Genomic DNA, 18,693 nt, shown 5'->3' on the forward strand with positions numbered 1-18,693 from the left:
GGGCGGTGATGCCGCCTCTTTTTCTTTTTTTCCCTTTCTATATTCTCGTTTTTCAAGGTTATGTCTCTATGTCTCTCGTAGAATCAGTGCATATGAGTTGCCTCTTACAGCGGGTAAAAAAAGAAATGAAATAAAAAACACAACGGTGTACGGAGTAAATCATATCTCATCCTTCCCTATGGAGCGTGTTGTATGCACATTTACAAAATCATGACTGCATCGAGGGCACGGACTGGTGACTGGTGATTTAATAAACTTTTCGCGAGATGCCTGAGGTATAGCCCTCGATACTCAGTATCTGAGTATGGACTCCGTACGGAGGGCTGACTTCCCTGGTTATCATACAGGTACTCCGGAGTACTCTGTACCCGGAGTCCAGGGGATCAGACAGTCCTGAATCAATATCCCGTGGACTAGGAACCCGAAAAGCGTGGTGATCGGCTCTGAGACTAGTGGCGATCACAAGGTGGCTCCGGGTTCGTTTGGCCTTCCTCAATAGTCTAAATCCATATGGTGAAAAAGGTACTCGGAGAACTCCCCCCAAATAGCTCCCAGGGAAAGGATAGGCGAGACAGAGTTTGCGAGCAATTGGCCAGGATCCATATGGGATCCAGTTGGAAGTTAGGATGAGCCTATAAGGAATCAACAAGAATGTCTCTCCTTGGGGTCGGCCATCGGAACTGGTGTCTCTTTTGGTGGCTGACCCGTCGCGCTCCTAGCGGCTGAGCCGTTGCCGTGCCCAGGTGCCCTCCAGGGAGTATTGGTCATGCACCTCGTGCTGGAGGTATGGGAAGGCCAACGTCTTTGACTTTGCACGGTGCCTGGATTAATCTTTGTGGATCATGTGTTTCAACATGCCTCCATGAAAGTCACAAAGCGTTGGCAAGCGAGTCCATATAGATGGAGGTATAAAGTGCCACCGAAACCCCATTGCACGTGGTTGGTCACGGTTGGCTTCCGCTCCAGAGTAGCAAGTCAACTGGTCAACGGGATGGCGGGGGTCAAATGGCAGAAGTGGTCGATGTGCTCCACCGTATTATCTCTTTGGATCCCGCAGAGTCATAATTCTGTGAAATGTTGCCCGATCACAAAAACGCCCCTAATATCCCCTCAAATTTGACTGTGCTGAAGAAGGCTGCAGCCATGGCGTCCGATTTGACAACCGAGATTTTGGACGCCCTGTCCGCGTCCGATGCGCCCATCCTCTCCAGCGAAGCCTTCCCTCCACCCCCTCATTGACCGTCAAGAGTGCACTCGATCGCCTGGATTCCCGGCAGATGGTCGAATTCCAGGCCTTGGAGAAAGAAATTGTTAGTCTCACTGCTGAGGGTGAAGAGATTGCCGCCAATGGCAGTCATGAGGCCAAGGTCTTCGCCGCGGTGCTTGCTGCCATGGATGGATTGAAGATCGCCGATTTGCCCGGGATTGTGGGCAAAGAGAATGCCAAAGTGGGCCAAGGAAATGCCTTCAAACGTGGCTGGATCAAGAAGGATAAGGATCTGCTGCGTGCATCCACAGACTCAATCGTCGATGAGACACAACAGCAGCTACTTGCGATTCAAAAAACAAAGGCCGCGGCCGAGGTGAAGGTCATGCAAGACCTCAAGCGCAGAAAGTTGATTACTTTGGCAAAGGAGATCACTTACAAGTTCACCAAGGGCCCCAAGTACGCCCGGGAAATGGTCAAGGAGGAGACCGACCTCACTCCCGAGATGATCGCCAGTGGCGCATGGAAGACCGCGCAATTCAAGCCTTACAACTTCAATGCCAAGGGTGCTCCCACTCCTTCTGGTACTCTACACCCACTGAACAAGGTGCGACAAGAGTTCCGCAACATCTTCTTCGAAATGGGTTTCGAGGAGATGCCTACCAACCGCTTCGTCGAGACCGGCTTCTGGAACTTCGACGCTCTGTTCGTGCCCCAGCAACATCCTGCCCGTGATTTGCAGGATACCTTCTACATCTCCGATCCTCCTGTGGCTGACGGTCCCCGCGAGGATCCCCCCAACGACCCCCACCGCCCAGTCAAGACCACGGCCGAGAAGCCCCTCGACTACCAACAGTACTGGGACAACGTCCGTGAGGTCCACGAGCACGGCAAGTTTGGCTCCATTGGCTACCGCTACCCCTGGAGCGCAGATGAGTGTCTTCGCCTGGTGCTCCGCACTCACACTACCTCCATCTCGACCTATATGTTGCACAAGCTGGCAGCCAACCCCCGGCCGGCTCGCTTCTTCAGTATCGACCGTGTCTTCCGAAATGAGGCCGTCGATGCTACCCACCTGGCAGAGTTCCACCAGGTCGAGGGTGTCATTGCCGATTTCGGTCTGACCCTGGGTGGTTTGATTGGATTCATGGAGGTCTTCTTCGCCAAGATGGGCATTCACAAGCTGCGCTTCAAGCCCGCCTACAACCCTTACACTGAGCCCAGTATGGAGATCTTCGGTTACCACGAGGGTCTTGGTAAGTGGGTTGAGATCGGTAACAGCGGTATGTTCCGACCAGAGATGCTGGAGTCGATGGGTCTGCCCAAGAACATGAGAGTCTACGGATGGGGATTGAGTCTGGAGAGACCCACTATGATTAAGTACGTTCGCATCAGCTATCATTTGTTTCCATTTACTAACATCTCTCAGGTACGGTGTCAGCAACATTCGTGAACTCCTCGGACACAAGGTCGACTTGAACTTCATTGAGAACAACCCGGCCGTCCGTCTCGAGAAGGATTAAGTGTGGAATTACCCATAGAAAAAAGAACTTTGCTTTTAGTCGTTGTGTCTTGCTTGTGGGGTCTGCCCGCTTGCAATCACGAGTTTATGTGGAAGGGAACGTATTGCATATCAATGATGGACAGGATGTGAATAAGCCCACTTCATTAAATTGGCAGCGTATAATCAATGTAGACGAGAATGTAAAGTCAGCAAGAATATGAACATTGATCTAGTATGTCTACGATAGATGTCCTGCCCGTATCTGTGCCCCAGCGCATGGATCTCTGCAACAGTGGCTCTTCAGCAGGCAGAGCTCGTAAGCATGATCTTCGGCAATGGAAAGTATTTCTACCTCCTCGCTCATGGAGATAGAGACATCGAAGACCAAGCAAGACCAGCGAACTAATCTGGTTTTCGAGTCTACAAGGAATGAGGAGGTCTTGATATGCCAAGATGGGTAGAAGGGAAGAAAGAAATAGAAAAAGGGCGGCAGAGACTAAGGAATATATAAAGGGGGATATCGTTTTCGATTTTTTTGCATGTGATTCATGAAGTTGGGTGAGATTCGTAGAGAAAAAACAACCTGACCCATTTAAGTCGTCGATATTTCATTCATTTCGAGAGATAGGTAGGAAAACAGGTGTTTCTCAGAGGAGAAAAATAAAAAAAATGAACATTGGAACATATGTAGCTATATCCCTTGCGTCCTTTTTTTGGTCTTTTTAAAAACCAACTCCCCGAACACGGACCATCAAGCCACGGTTCCTCTGCATATCAATTAGCCTGGAACAATGCAAATGCATGTATACGACCACGACATACCATCAAATCAACCCATCAACACCACCCAGTGAAAAACCACACATTACTGTGGATGATTTAGCGCTGGCTGGAGGCAGCCCAGACGTTCTTGAGGTAACCGTCACGCTGAGCGAGGCGGTTGAAGGAGTCGTCACTCTCGCCACGGGCACGGATGAAGCCGCAGAGAGCGTAGGTCTGGTTCTCGCCGGTGTAGCGGCCGTTCTCGTCAACCTTGCCGACGGAGAGCTGGACAGAGGCGTGGTCGTTGGCCTTGATGATGCGGTTGGTGGCGCTGCACTTGCGAGGCACGTAGCTGTTGGGAGAGTATGTTAGTTATCTGGTTTGGTAGATTTTGCGAAGATGTTCCCCTCCAAGCCCTGTGCCTGGAATGCGGTGGCTTGCAACGAATCGCAAACCCGCTGCGCTAGGGATATTTGATCATCCTCTCGATCTCCCGTCGCAGCCGAGTCCATCGCTTGGGTTGAGGATCGAGGTGGGATTGCGGATTGTATGCGGACACGCAGACACAGGGCACAGGTGATCTTGGAATTGGAGAAACGGGTGGAAAATCCATGGCACGTACAGATCGACGATCTCTCCCTTATCGTTTTCCATTTCGGCGGGTTTGGTGTTGAGGTTTTGACGGGCGACGGTGAGGTTGGAGGTAGAGGGTTTTTCTGCCGCAATTAAATTGAAGATTCAAATGGTTTGTGTGGGTCATGTGACCATTTGTCGAGGGCTGGCGTGGTCAAAGTGGAGAAGACGTGGTTTTAGTGGGTAACATGTGGGAAGGCCGTGGCAATATAGATTTGACATTAACTGTACAACATTGTATGTGTAGGTAGTCTATAAGTTGCTCTTTTCCCTCTCTTCCTTGAAAATATCCTTCTTCCATTTCACAGACACCTCCCTTGCGCTGCCTTTCTTGAACCGCACAAGTACAACTCTCTCAGATTCTCCCTGCTTGGAAGATCCTTTCAGCTCTGGTCCTGGATCATGTAGACCCAACACGGTTTGCCCATCACTGGTCATTTGGATCATTTTGGGGGATATGCATTTGTCTGTCCATGGGGGAGATCCCGAATGAACAAATTCGACAAGCGCCTTGCGACGCTTTTCCATTTCTTCCACGGAACCGCCTGCGCGAGGCTCCACGTCCAAGAATCCGGACACCAAATGCAAAAGAAGGAACTGCGGTGGGAACAGAATGATTTCTGCCTTTTGTGCACGATGAATCCACTCTGAGGCTGGAAGGAACTGCGCCTCTGTAACCTCGATTCCACCGTCACTTGTTGGAATCTCGAGCTCCTCATGTTCGCCCTCTGCCGGGAGTTGGGCAAGGATATTCTTATCCACATTCGTGGGCAACGGCAAGAAGTAGAGATACATCTGGGTCGTATATCGCTTGGGGACATTGGTTGGCGTGATCCAGCGAGTAAAGGGAATCAATTGGTCTGTAGAATCAGCGCGCAGCTCATAAATTACTCAGATGCACGTCGACTAACCTAGATCTGGCTCAGCAGCGGAGTTTTGTTGCTTCAGCCACTCATCAAACGTGGTCTTGTTCTGATGAATGAGCCGTCTGCCAGCCTCTCGGATAGGCTCATCGACAGCAAGGATCTTCCCGGTGTTGCGGTCTTTGGCTAGGAGAATTCCACTCTCTTCGAAGAGCTCCCTGATTGCTGCACGTCGATAGCTTGGGGAATCTTCATGTCGGGCGAGATCCTCCGGTGGTGGACACTCCCCATCTTGGCTAGATAGGTTGCCACCTGGAAATACATGAGCAGACGCAAAGGAGGTAGAAGTCTTCACACGATGGAGAAGGAGTATCTCATTCTTTGATGATACGAGGAGCACGCTATTAAGAATGTCAATTTGATTCTTCGGGCCCATTTCCATCCAAATAATCTCGCTGCGGGTATTATTTGTAGTGCAACCCCTTGGTGTTGGCTAACCTGGAACTAGGCCGGGGCACAGCGGGCTGAGCATCCCGTTTTGCGCTGGACATCTTCTGTAAATTTGACGGGATGGGAGTTGTATATTGTCTCAAAGTAGTTCTACTGTTTGGGCGTTGAATAGGTCGAATGGGAGAAAGCAGACGAGATGCCGTCAAAAGGAAGCCAGAGACAGATCGAGGACTCAATCGGTGTGCTAAGGGACGACAAAGATGTCCTTGGGAAACGAGGAGCATCGCAAGGTTCCAAAGCCGAGGCACGGCTTTTCAATGTTTATACTGAAAACACAGGCCAAAGAGCCTAGGTGGTTGTTATGGTTGTTACCCCGCGTGCAGCTTAATCCCCATCGAGCTTAGCCGAACGCATATTCCCGGCCAACGATCTACCGAGGTTACTTGGACTGTACACTGGCACTACGTCACTTTACAATTGAACATATTGGAAAAGAAAATGATCATAATTAACCTATTTGGTCATTAACAGAAATGGCGTAAATCTTCAAATCGTAAACTCCTATCCTAAACCCCTAGTTTATTTTTCAAGGCCACATCATCGGGGTGGCCCCGATGACATATTCACAAAAAGGTTCCAGTTGTCTCATACAAGTAAAGCCTGGATCTTACGAGTAAAGCTTCTTGTCGTAGCTGTGAAGACCGTGGACATTACCCTCGGTCATAGCACTGGCACTTCTCATCTCGAAACGCACGGTGCCTTCGTTGACACCGTCGTGCAGAGAGGTAAGGCTCCGGACACCAATATCCTGCAGGGAGTGCTGGATACCGGCAACAAGGTAAGGAACGAACTTGGTGACGGAGCCACGGTCAAGGACGGAGCCAGCGACACCCTGAGCGACAAGGACGCGGTCCTTCTCGGAGAAGTAGCGAGCAGTACCAGCGTTGCTGGCCTTGCTGTCCTTTGAACCGGCACCGGCCTTCTTGTCCTCCATGGCGGCGATACTGCCCATACCACGGTAGGCCTTGACGAGCTGGCCCTCGTTGCTGACGTAGTACTCGCCAGGAGACTCGGTGGTACCGGCAAGGAGACCACCCATCATGACGGTGCTAGCACCCATGGCCAGACCCTTGACGATGTGGCCGATGTTCTGGATACCACCATCGGCGATACAGGGGACACCGAAGCGAGCAGCGAATGAGGCAACGCTGCGCACGGAGGCAGCCTGGGGACGACCCACAGCCATGACCTCCTGGGTGATACAGGCACTACCACTGCCCATGCCAATTCTCAGGCCATCGACACCGGCGGCGATCAGCGCAGCAGCCTGCTCGCGGGTGACGACGTTACCACCGATAACGTCGATCTCGGGCATGTTCTTCTTAATGTACTTGATCATCTCGATCTGGTACATGGAGTTACCCTGGCTGGAATCCAGGATAACGATATCCAAACCAGCCTCAACAAGAAGTCTGAGGCGGTGCTTGTCCTCCTCGCGAGTACCAATAGCAGCGGCAGCGATCAGCTGCTTGGAATCGGGAAGCTTGGAGGCCAAAGGATAGTGGAGGTTCTTCATCAGATCAGAGCGAGAAAGCAAAGAGACAATGTTTCCATTGGAATCCACGATGGGAAGCTTTCCCTTCTTAGACTGACGGAGAACCTCGTTGGCCTCGGCCAGGGTAGTACCGGCCGGGGCAGTGACAAGATCCGTGGCCATGATGGCAGTCACGGGCTCGTTGAGATCGCGGTGGAACTGAATGTCACGGGAGGTGACCATTCCAATGAGCTTGGACTTGAGAGTTCCGTTTTCTGTGTTCAAACATTAGCAATTGTTTCCAAGACTGATGTGAAGGCAATATCCAAAAGAGATATAAGTGTTGCTCAGATAAAATCTGGTTCTCTACAGGGCGACTTTCGTCGCTACAGTGGAACGAAAGTTATAATAAAAAGAGGATGATCATCATGCAAGATGGGTGTGGAGGTGTTCGGAGAGGAGAAGGGTATATCTTACCAGTGACAGGGAAGCCGCCGAAGCCCCACTTGGCCTTCAGCTCCTTGGCCTCACCAACGGTGGCAGTGGGAGAGAGAATGACGGGGTCCAAAATGAAACCGTTCTCGTAACGCTTGACCTTGCGGACCATCTCCGCCTGGTCCTCGGGAGAGCAGTTGTGGTGAATGACACCCAGACCACCGAGCAGTGCCATGTGAATGGCCATGTTGTGCTCAGTGACAGTGTCCATGGGGGATGACAGAAGGGGGGCCTTCAGAGAGATACGCTTGGTAACAGGGGTATCCAGAGAGACATCGGAAGCGGGGAAACCTTTCACAGGTTAGATCAGAAAGAACAAGATCACTCTGGGCTTCGGCTTACCGATGTAACCGGGGAGAATCAAGAAATCGTTGTAGGTCAATGCACCGTGCTTATCAGAGTCAAGCAGGGTATCCGCGTCAAGACCATCACGGGTGGTGTAAGTCTCCAAGACCTCCAGGGCCTTGGTGTAGTCGCTGATCTCAGCCTTCATGGCTGCACCAGGAGAAGCGTCACCGGCGGTGATAGGCATGATTAAAAGAAAGAGTTATTAAAACAAAGAATAAGACACGACTTGTGGAAAATCTTAATCAACAGAATGAAACGTTCTGCTGATGGAGAAAGTCGGGCTTTCCCAAGGAAAAGAAAGAAGAAGAAAAAGTTCGAGCGAAAAATTGGTCCTTTTTCTTTTCCGCGCACGGCCAAGCCAGATATGGCGCTTGTCCTAATCAGGTATGGTGCAGAGCCTTTCTTTTGGTTCGCTTTTTTGATTGGCTGGTAAACGAGATCCTTCAGGACGGTGAGCTAATCTACATACATAATATTTAGGCTTATCGGCGGTGTTGAAGATCTCTAAGGCTACTACATCAATATACCACCGCATGCAGCGTTCATACAATTACTCATCGGGGTACTCCGTCCACTGGTAATGGATTTATTATACCATCCTTCTATTCTAGAGATTCAACCTCTGGTGGACAACATACTCTATGGCAATCCCCTGTCTACAGCGGTTTGCTTTTCTTTTCTCTTTTTTAGAACTCATCCCGACAATTCGTCCAACGGTATGAGTCATCGCATATATCACCATCGATGACCTCTCTTCAGCTTCGTGGCTATGCCTCTCAGGGTTAACTCAGATGAGATGAAGAAGCTCCAACCTCATATTTTGCACAAGAGGATATATCTACCTAGGTATACTTCACTTTATCTGTATTTAATATCCAAGTACAACCCCCGAACTTCCCTCATTCAATGATGGCCCGAGTCCATAGAAAGATCAAATACGGGTCATGAGACGTGGAAACTGTCAGATGACTCAGTTCCTGAGGCAAGCAAAAACCATACCTATCTTGATGGTCTTAAAAGAACTGCCATATGCATCATCCCTGCCCTAGAAGCCAATTATATGATCCCGAATCTTACACACCATACGATACTCAGGATATATATATTTGAAGGTAGTGATATCATGCCAGTTCACTTCATCAAGACTTATCTATTGAAATATGTGTTGTAATAAAGGTAGAATTCACGACTCCAACAGTTCGATTGATGAGTCTAGACTAAGTCTCTTAACAGAAATTTGCAGGAGATCCATCAAAATATCACGTTTCAAAGATATTAGAAACAGCTTCTTTTCCACAGAGCCCCGTCCCCATAGTTTGGTTACATGCAGCACCCCTCTGCAGAAAGCTTCCGCGTACTGGGGTTACATACTAAGAGCAAAACTACAATGTGATTGATTGACTAGACGTGTGGGCATGCGATAAATGTCTCAATGGCCTGACTGATCCTCAGGCCGGCTTCGAATCCCGTGTGTCTCTACCATAGTATGACGGCAGAATGACAGTACCCTGTCTCAGGGGAACTCAGACATATCGACTACAACATAGTTCACAAATCTCACCTTCCACTCATCACATTTCTTGTTACATTGCGAGGTATATTCCGGTATGGAGTCTTCTATGGGCAAGCATGGCGTGTTCAAACCTGCACCAGCCCCACAGACTCAAAACAAGCCAGGGTGAGAAATGTTTTACGGGAGTAAGATACTTCCACTGATATAAGTTGGTAGATTGGAGAGCAAGATGGCACAGCCCAGCGAACCGACGAAACTGGAGGGCTTTGGGACATTCGCTGAATATGGGAGTTCTGGAAAGCTGAAGGGCAAGAAGGCTCTGATCACTGGCGGAGAGTATGCACAAGCTATTCCCAGCAAAGAACTCACAAAGATTAACTTGCTTTTTTTTTTAGTTCTGGTATTGGGCGGTCAGTCGCTATTTTAATGGCCAGAGAGGGAGCAGACATTACTATCGTTTATTTGCCCTCAGAAGAATCAGATGCAAAGAAAACACAACAGTCTGTTGAAAAAGAGAAAAGATCTTGCCTTCTCATCCCAGGTGATTTGAGAGATCGATACCTATGCCATTATGTGGTGGATGAGCATGTGAAGAAGTCAGCATTGAATACCTATATTATTCCCGACATTGACAAACGACTGACCTCGAAAGTCCACAGATATGGCATGATCAATATACTTGTGAACAATGCGTCGAAGCAATACCTCTGTACGAAGTTCGAGGACATCGATCTAGATAAGACCGAAGATATCTTCAAAACAAACATTGTCCAGATGATAACAATGGCGAAGTTTGCTCTTCCGCATATGGAACGAGGTGATTCGTAAGTAGCTCCAAGGAACTTTGTCCTCGTACTGCCAATCACTCACTCGCTGCAGTATCATTAATACTTCTTCTGTCGTGGCTTTTCGTGGATCTGGGACCCTGATCGACTATGCTGCAACCAAAGGAGCCATCGTCAGTTTCACTAGGGCTCTAGCAACATACTTGATTCCGAAGGGCATTCGAGTCAATGCAGTCGCGTAAGAGTCATATATTCATCCCTCTTCCAGAATCTATGCTAAAATGTTTTCATTTTCAGTCCAGGTGCGATCTATACACCAATTCAGGTCGATACCCGAGATGCCGAACAGATGGAAGGATGGGGTCACAAGGCCGGTCTTGGCCGACCAGGGGAGCCTAGTGAGGTTGCGACAAGCTTCGTCTTCTTGGCTAGCGCGGACGCTTCACTATACTGTAAGTCACCGTTGCCTCGCTACTTTTTACTTTCTTATCTGGTTTTTCTTGAATCTAAATAAGCATCACTACGATCTAGATGGGCAAGTGCTGCATTGTTATCCACTTGGCGACTAGATAATGTGATATAGAGCCATGTCTAGTAGTGAAACTGTGTGATCGGAATATTATATCGAGCGTGTGCTTGTCCTTGGTATCAAATTGAAGTGCAACAGAATACTAAATCAGTAAAGTAGCCACGGTTTCGCTCCGGTAAGAGCTTTGTCCCATCCCTCATCATTCTGCCAGATGGCGACACTCTCAACCTCGTCTCTGCCCAGTTTGAGACCATTGTACAGATGCTAGGCTTTGAATTAGCGATTATAATTGCCACACCAATCTATTGAACCTACTGGGAAAAGGCCCTCGCCAGGTCTAGGGCCAGACACTTTCCCATCGGGGGACTCCCAGCGGATATCTTGGATCACGCGATGATACTCGATCCGCAACACGTAGACAAGCGGTTCCTCTGTGAAGAAGGTCTTCAATGTATTTCCCACCTGATGGGCCATGGAGAGGTGGATATAGCCGTCGCTCTCATCCAGCTCGCTTACCGCAAGTCGCTCGGGAATTGGCTCGCGGACTGGTGCGGTGGAAGGCACGATCTTGTAGATGTAGCGAGGTTGAGAAAGCAAGGATGCCATGATCAAGTCGATGGGAAGGAGTAAAATAATTTACCGATTCAATGACTTGGAGTAGTTTTTAGAAGAAGAGAAACAAAGTTTGTGAGGTGGTTTCATTTGTTGGCGGGGTCGGTTCAACCGGCAACTTGCCTTGGGAACACGTTGGGTTATTGCGCCATATTCATACATGTATTGGACTACTTGCTGCAATGCCTAAAACGCGTTCATATTATCTGAAAACTACCTAGGTAGATGCTGCGATGTGAATATTGTTGGGCCGGGGCGAGGCAGTCGACTGGGTGATCATGTAAATTGTAAAAATATATAACTACTAAACGCATGCTAACGTTCAAATACAGAATCAAAATTGGCGAAAAATCTCAACCCGTGTCTCAGACAATTATCCAGCTACCCAGGTACCAGTTAGACCTTATCAGTCTCACCGATGATACTTTGATCAGTACATGGGTCAGTACCTACTATTGAGGTTTAAGACCCGTTGTCTTGCAACAACTATCAACACAAAGACAATTGAATTTGTGGTAGAAAAGGAAAGGAGCGAACAAAAAGAGCGAAACCCTGCTTCTAGGTCAATTTGCCCTTTGGTGTTACGGATTAAGCGTATAATAACATTAGATCTAAGGTGCATGTACGGAGTACTCCGTACTAATTTACCCCTGGACTCCATGTTGGATGAACTGAGATGGTCGCACGGGACTACGAGCCCACTCAAAACCTACCTGATTGTGTCAGCCACTTTTGCCAAGACTGCAAGTATCCTGCCTTATTTGACAGGTCATAGACGGGGAGAAAAAGAATGTCCACAGAATTAAGACCCTCCCATACACAGTTGTGATCATCTAAGACTGGAACGAACACTAAATTATGTTCTCCGTCTGGGACGCTCAAGGGGGGACTCCCAATCTCCTCCTGCTACACGTGATTCGAGATCGACCAGCCACAATCACCTGATTGCACTATACTCGATCTGGAGATTTGTTGTCCCCCCCCTGCGCCCACTTTGGGGAATCTCGGTCGCACTTGCACCCCCACCGTCAACAATTCCACCATCGGGGATTTAGGAACCCACCACTGATCGATCCCAGTTGCGCATCTGTTGAGTCTTCTTCTCTGATTGCAGAGTCATGGGAGGCCGCCATTGAGATTTACCCAAATCACAACGTCTCTGAGGAAAAGATCTTGGGCCCTGTTGGACCCGCGCATTCCGCTTCTGTCACCGAAGCAGGGATGCGGCCAAAGGAGCGCGACATTTTTCAATCCATTTTTTGCATACCCGTTACGAGATTAAATGATGTCAACGCAGTTCCCATCGCTCAAGCGGGCCCAGACGGACCTTCCCCCGGAGTCCACAAGCCCATTACGACACGGGTCGACAGCATCCACGAACTCGTCTGCATATTCCGTCGCGTCAAGCTCGTTTGTTCCTAGCCGGACCAGCACCGTATCATCCAATGCGTCGATACCAAACAGTCTGGGGCACTTCCGAGGGAAGAGCGAGGCAAGCAGTATAAGCTCAACAGCGACTGTCACGGACACTATGGAACGAGGCAATTGGTCGAATGCTGGAACAGCGTACGACAACATCCGACGATCTCTACGACCTCTTCAACAAGCACCCAATGTCCCATCCCCAACCGTGAACACTGGGGCCTACCGACATTCACGAAGCCAAACAATCGATCAACCGAACCCTTGGAAGGAATATCGACCAAGCACTCCTGAGTCGCGCAATCTCCAACTCAAAGAGAATCAGTCTCCGCGTTACAAAACTCCAACCTACGAACCCCAGACCCCGCCACCAGCCACGTCTCCTCATCACTGGTCCCCTGTGCCTGGAACGTCGCGATCTTCGTCCCCACAAAAGACAATTGCTCATGCTCCACAATTGACTGCTGCGCTGTCCGCGCCCGAGCTTGAAACGTTCCAAAAATCATCGACGGGTCATCTCAGAACTCTCTCAAGGTTTGCACAATCCGGCGAGAGTGAATTTGGAGCAGCTGCCGCTTCTGTGGTGGGTCTACAAGGCCGACGACGCCTGAAGCGGGCGGACTCAGCAGCCGGAAGAAATGGCGCAAAATCCCCCGAGAAGCCGAAGCCCTCCTCATGGGCAGCTGGGAATTGGATGGACCAGCAGCGACAATTCATTCAAGCGTATGAGTATCTCTGCCACATCGGAGAAGCCAAACAGTGGATCGAAGATGTTATTCAAAAACAGATCCCGCCAATTGTTCAGCTAGAGGAAGCACTAAGAGATGGTGTGACTCTGGCAGAGGTGGTGCAAGCAATGTATACGGGCAAAACCCTTCGAATTTTCCGACACCCCAAGCTACAATATCGCCATTCTGACAATATCGCCTTGTTTTTCAGATTCCTCGATGAGATTGAGCTGCCCGAGTTGTTTCGATTCGAACTAATCGATCTGTATGAGAAGAAAAACCTGCCCAAAGTCATACACTGTATCCACGCATTATCATGGCTGCTCTTCAAAAATGGCATGTTGGACTTCCGCATGGGAAACTTGGTTGGTCAGCTTGAGTTCGAACACCATGAGCTAGAGAAAACCCAAAAGGGACTAGATAAGTCTGGTGTCAGCATGCCTAGCTTTGCGGGCATGGCTGCAAACTTTGGCGCGGAGCCTGAGCCCGAGCCCGAACCAGTTGAGTCAGAGGAGGATCGTATTGATCGAGAACTGCACGAAAACGAAACTTCGATCTGTGATTTCCAGGCTCAGATTAGAGGCGCTATGATGCGCTTACAGCTTAGCAACACGATGAATGACTTGTGGGACTTTGAACCTCTTCTAATTGAGCTACAGTCACGCTTGCGTGGAGACTGGGCACGGCAGATCAGTGATTACCGGCTAAGCATGCTTCAGTTTTCAGTTGGGCTGCAGGCCATCAGCCGAGGCTTCATTGTACGTCGCCGTCAACAAAACGACAAGCAATGGCAACAAGCACAAGAGACAGATGTTTTGAATTTCCAGAGTCTGATTCGGGGATCCAGGGCACGCATCGAGGCTAGTCGTCTACAAACTCGCGCACGACGAGAAGAGTCCGGCGTCAAGCATATTCAGGCCGCGATCAGAGGTGCTTTGCAGCGGATGAATGTTGGAGATCAATACAAACAGACCCGACAGCCTGAAAATGATGTAACATCACTCCAAGCAGTCATTCGTGGCGCATTGCAACGCATGCATGTTGGTCATCAATACGAACAGACCCGACAGGCTGAAAGTGATATAACATCACTCCAAGCCATCATTCGTGGCGCATTGCAACGCATGGATGCTGGCCATCAATATGAACAGACTCGTGAGGCCGAAAGTGATGTTATATCACTCCAAGCATTCATTCGTGGCGCATTGCAACGCATGCATGTTGGTCATCAATATGAACAAACTCGTGAGGCCGAAGGGGCTGTGACATCACTCCAAGCAATCATTCGTGGCGCATTGCAACGCATGCATGTTGGCCATCAATATGAACAAACCCGTGAGGCCCAAAGTGATATAACCACACTCCAAGCAATCATTCGTGGCGCATTGCAACGCATGCATGTTGGTCATCAATATGAACAGACTCGTGAGGCCGAAGGTGCTGTGACATCACTCCAAGCAATCATTCGTGGCGCATTGCAACGCATGCATGTTGGCCATCAATATGAACAAACTCGTGAGGCCGAAAGTGATATCATATCACTCCAAGCAATCATTCGAGGTGCCTTGCAACGTAAGCAAATGGAAACTCACTCTCAAGAAGTGAAGCAAGTTGGCAGTAGTATCAAGTCGCTTCAAGCTGCCATCCGCGGTACCTTGCAAAGGAGGAAGATGAATGCCCACTCTCACGAGGTGAAGCAAATTGACAGCACCGTCAATCCACTCCAGGCTGTCATCCGAGGATCGCTTGCCCGTCAGAATTTGTCCCACATGAAGGCTCTACTAACAAATGAGTCCTCGCAAATCACCCACATTCAATCGATTGTCAGAGCATTGATTGCCAGAGAACGTCAAACTTTGTTATTGCAAGCGCTGGAAGAAACCGAAGACGAGTGTGCTGCACTGCAAGCGATAGCACGCGCCGGTGCTGTGAGGAAGAACACGTCGGCCATTCGTACCGAGCTTGCGGCGCATCTCTTGCCAGTGATAAACCTCCAGGGACTTCTTAGGGCACAAGCTTTGAGAGCCTCGTTGGAAGCCCAGAGGACTGCATTGTTCAACGAAGAACCCGCCATCTTGGAACTACAGTCTCAATCACGCGGCTTCATTCACAGGCAACATCTCCTTGAGCAACAAAATGAACTGGAGCAGGAAGAATATGCCATTGTTGATTTGCAAGGCCTCGCCCGTGCCGCTATCTCGCGGATGGAGGTGGGTGGTATATTGTCTCACCTTGAGGAGAACGAGGAAGAAGTTGTTCAGCTTCAATCTTTAGCCCGGGCAATGCTTGTGCGAGTTGAAGTTGGCGAGATGCTGAGTGATCTCGAAGTTGAGGAGGACTTCGTTACAGACTTACAAGCACGCATGAGAGGACTCATTATCCAGAACCGATTTGAAGAAAGACGACAACATTATAACGAGAACATGGAGAAGGTTATCAAGGCTCAGAGTGTTATCCGAGCCCGGATTCAAGGCCAAGCTTATAAGAGCCTGACAAGTGGAAAGAACCCACCTGTTGGGACCGTCAAAGGCTTTGTGCACCTTCTCAACGATAGTGATTTCGATTTTGATGAAGAGATCGAATTTGAGCGTTTGCGAAAAGTGGTTGTTCAGCAAGTTCGACAGAATGAGCTTGCTGAGCAATACATCAGTCAACTTGACATCAAGATTGCTCTCCTTGTCAAGAACAAGATCACTCTGGATGAAGTTGTCAAGCATCAAAAGCACTTCGGTGGGAACATTGGCAACTTGCTATCCAACACTGAAATTTCTTCCAAGGATCCTTACGACCTCAAAGCGCTTAACAAGACCTCAAGGAGGAAGCTGGACCAATATCAGGTCTTTTTCTTCCTTCTTCAAACTCAATCACAATACCTTGCCCGATTATTCCGGCGATTGCGCGAGGTCAACACCTCAGACAAGGAATATGAGCGGATCCGGCACTTGATGATGGGTCTCTTTGGATATTCTCAGAAACGACGTGAGGAGTATTACCTCATCAAACTCATTGCGAGATCAGTCAAAGAGGACATTGAAAGCTTCAGATCTCTTCCCGAATATCTGCGCTGTACATCCTTCTGGAACAAGCTTTTCGCGTCATATGCAAAGTCACCACGCGATCGAAAGTTTATGCGCGACGTCTTAGGGGCTGTCGTCAAGGAGGCTGTTGTCGAAAATCCAGATCTTGATTTGGAGAGCGACCCGATTCAAATTTACCGTTCCGCAATCAACAACGAGGAGCTCCAGACCGGCCAACGAAGCCGCCGACAACCGGACCTCCCCAGAGAGGAGGCGATCAGAGACCCTGAGACTAGAGAGACATTTATCAAACACCTCCAAGATCTCAGAGACATCGTTGATCAGTTATTCTTGGGCTTTGAAGATCTCCTGTATCGCATGCCCTTTGGTATTAGATATCTTGCCCAGCAGATGTACCAAAATCTACTGGAAAAGTTTTCCGGCGAGGACCAAGGATTTATTCTTCAAACAGTCGGCCATTGGGTATGGAAAAATTACTTCCAGCCTGCTGTGCTGGAGCCAGAGAAGTATGGTGTCATCGACAGGGCTCTTACCCAGGAACAAAAGCGCAACCTCGGAGAAATTTCCAAGGTTGTGGCTCAAATAGCTTCTGGAAGGCTGTTCGGCGCTGAGAACGTCTATCTCCAACCCCTAAATAGCTATATCGCGGAGTCGATCCAGCGTTTAGGGCGCATATGGGGCCAGATGATCTCTGTCCAAGCTGCAGAGTCTTATTTCGACATTGATGAATTCAATGATCTCTATGCCAAGGCCAAACCCACCCTGTACATCAAGATGTCTGATATCTTCTCGATTCATCAACTTGTGGCCTCGGAGATCAACCATATGTGCCCCCACCCTGATGACTTCCTCAAGGAACTCGTCCGAGAACTTGGCAATGTCAAGAGTAACGAAAATGCATTGATGGGCGTCAGCTCTACCGAGATTAATCTGACACTGAATCCTAAATTGGCTCAGCTTGAGGGTAAGAGATATGCAAGCCACCCCTAGCCTTTTCATTTGCTAACTCTCACACATCTAGACCCCGAAGCAGACGTGAAGACCCTCTTCATGGAGACTAAGCGCTGCATTCTCTACATCATCCGAGTCCAGACCGGGGCTAACTTGATGGATATCATGCTCAAGTCACCGACACCCGAGGACGATGAGCGGTGGCACAATTTGGTTCGGGAAGAACTGAACACCGGCAGCCCTCGCCGCGGCGCCTATTCTGAAGCCAATAGCTTGATTGACATTGGCTCCATGAGCTATTCCGAGCTCAAGGGCATTGCGCTCGAAAATATCCTTCGACTTGAACAGAGTGGCAAGATTAATCGCCACAACCATTATCAGGATTTGCTGAACGCCATCGCCATCGATATCCGGACCAAACACCGCCGGAGAATCCAGCGCGAACGCGAACTCGAGGGTGCTCGTCTGACCTCTCAGCGTCTCAGTGGCCAAGCTGTCTACCTGGACCAGCAGCTCAAGACCTACAACGACTATATCGAGCAGGCCATGATTACCTTACAGAACAAGAAGGGCAAGAAGCGGTTCCTGCTGCCGTTCACAAAACAATGGGATCATCAAAGAGAACTGCACAAAACAGGCAAGGTTTTCAAGTTTGGATCTTACAAATACTCCGCCCGTACTCTGGCCGATCGAGGGGTTCTCGTTGCTTGGAAGGGTTACTCTGAACGACAATGGGATCGGGTCGACTTGACCATCTCAAGTAACGAAGTTGGTGTATTCACCATTGACGGGAGCAGTGGCGTCATGATGATTCCTGGCGCCAATGCACAGGTACCGCTGGACGACTTGCTGCAGGCTCAATTCAACAACACGCAGTTCATGGACTTTTTCGAGGGACAGATGCGAGTCAATGTTAACCTCTTCTTGCATTTGATCATGAAGAAGTTCTATAATGAATGAGAGTCATGCTTTATTGACTTGATGAGGGATGAATTGGGTACGCATTGTTATTGATATTATTATTCTTTCTTTCTGTTAGATACCATGGGTATTTTTTGTTGATTTTGATAGCGATAGCGCGTTCGGTCTAAATGGGCGAATGACATGTACACAGTATGATACCATTCAGTGTGAATTGTAAAACAATTAACATTTCCACTCTCCTAGCCCCTATGTTGTAGGTCGAATGATCCATGATTGTCAGTATCTACAAGTACACACCGACCAAGATGTAGTTAATTAACCTCCGTCAGGGGCTGCCACGTGACGTGGCGCATTCAATCGGGTTGCCAGCTGGAAACCGGGCATCTTTCCCCTCC

At 49.1% G+C, this 18,693-nt stretch overlaps 6 protein-coding genes across 6 annotated transcripts; 3 read left to right on the forward strand and 3 right to left on the reverse strand.

Moving 5' to 3' along the window:
- Window positions 1–1,143: 1,143 nt before the first annotated feature.
- Window positions 1,144–2,730, forward strand: N7457_008333 (phenylalanine--tRNA ligase subunit alpha; the record flags this gene model as incomplete). The annotated part of the gene is made up of 3 exons (XM_057179376.1): window positions 1,144–1,187; window positions 1,250–2,587; window positions 2,637–2,730. 3 exons carry the CDS (start codon window positions 1,144–1,146, stop codon window positions 2,728–2,730), a joined length of 1,476 nt encoding a protein of 491 aa, XP_057027762.1.
- Window positions 2,731–3,590: 860 nt separating this feature from the next.
- rps21 (40S ribosomal protein eS21) lies at window positions 3,591–4,127 on the reverse strand (the record flags this gene model as incomplete). The annotated part of the gene is made up of 2 exons (XM_057179377.1): window positions 3,591–3,825; window positions 4,096–4,127. 2 exons carry the CDS (start codon window positions 4,125–4,127, stop codon window positions 3,591–3,593), a joined length of 267 nt encoding a protein of 88 aa, XP_057027763.1.
- A 231-nt stretch (window positions 4,128–4,358) lies between these two features.
- Window positions 4,359–7,980, reverse strand: N7457_008335 (Cystathionine beta-synthase core; the record flags this gene model as incomplete). Its single annotated transcript, XM_057179378.1, has 5 exons — window positions 4,359–4,966; window positions 5,018–5,370; window positions 6,091–7,228; window positions 7,431–7,739; window positions 7,791–7,980. 5 exons carry the CDS (start codon window positions 7,978–7,980, stop codon window positions 4,359–4,361), a joined length of 2,598 nt encoding a protein of 865 aa, XP_057027764.1.
- A 1,423-nt stretch (window positions 7,981–9,403) lies between these two features.
- Window positions 9,404–10,663, forward strand: N7457_008336 (oxidoreductase, short-chain dehydrogenase/reductase family; the record flags this gene model as incomplete). The annotated part of the gene is made up of 6 exons (XM_057179379.1): window positions 9,404–9,474; window positions 9,526–9,645; window positions 9,705–10,133; window positions 10,189–10,332; window positions 10,392–10,546; window positions 10,626–10,663. The coding sequence occupies 6 exons, from the start codon at window positions 9,404–9,406 to the stop codon at window positions 10,661–10,663; spliced, it is 957 nt and encodes a 318-aa protein (XP_057027765.1).
- A 107-nt stretch (window positions 10,664–10,770) lies between these two features.
- Window positions 10,771–11,229, reverse strand: N7457_008337 (DUF952 domain-containing protein; the record flags this gene model as incomplete). The annotated part of the gene is made up of 2 exons (XM_057179380.1): window positions 10,771–10,887; window positions 10,939–11,229. The coding sequence occupies 2 exons, from the start codon at window positions 11,227–11,229 to the stop codon at window positions 10,771–10,773; spliced, it is 408 nt and encodes a 135-aa protein (XP_057027766.1).
- A 1,288-nt stretch (window positions 11,230–12,517) lies between these two features.
- Window positions 12,518–18,334, forward strand: N7457_008338 (putative Ras GTPase activating protein; the record flags this gene model as incomplete). Its single annotated transcript, XM_057179381.1, has 2 exons — window positions 12,518–17,387; window positions 17,445–18,334. 2 exons carry the CDS (start codon window positions 12,518–12,520, stop codon window positions 18,332–18,334), a joined length of 5,760 nt encoding a protein of 1,919 aa, XP_057027767.1.
- Window positions 18,335–18,693: the final 359 nt, after the last annotated feature.

This window comes from Penicillium paradoxum, assembly GCF_028828445.1.
Source record: "Penicillium paradoxum strain IBT 22861 chromosome Unknown utg000007l_segment0_segment0, whole genome shotgun sequence".
Classification (NCBI taxonomy): Eukaryota; Fungi; Ascomycota; class Eurotiomycetes; order Eurotiales; family Aspergillaceae; genus Penicillium; species Penicillium paradoxum.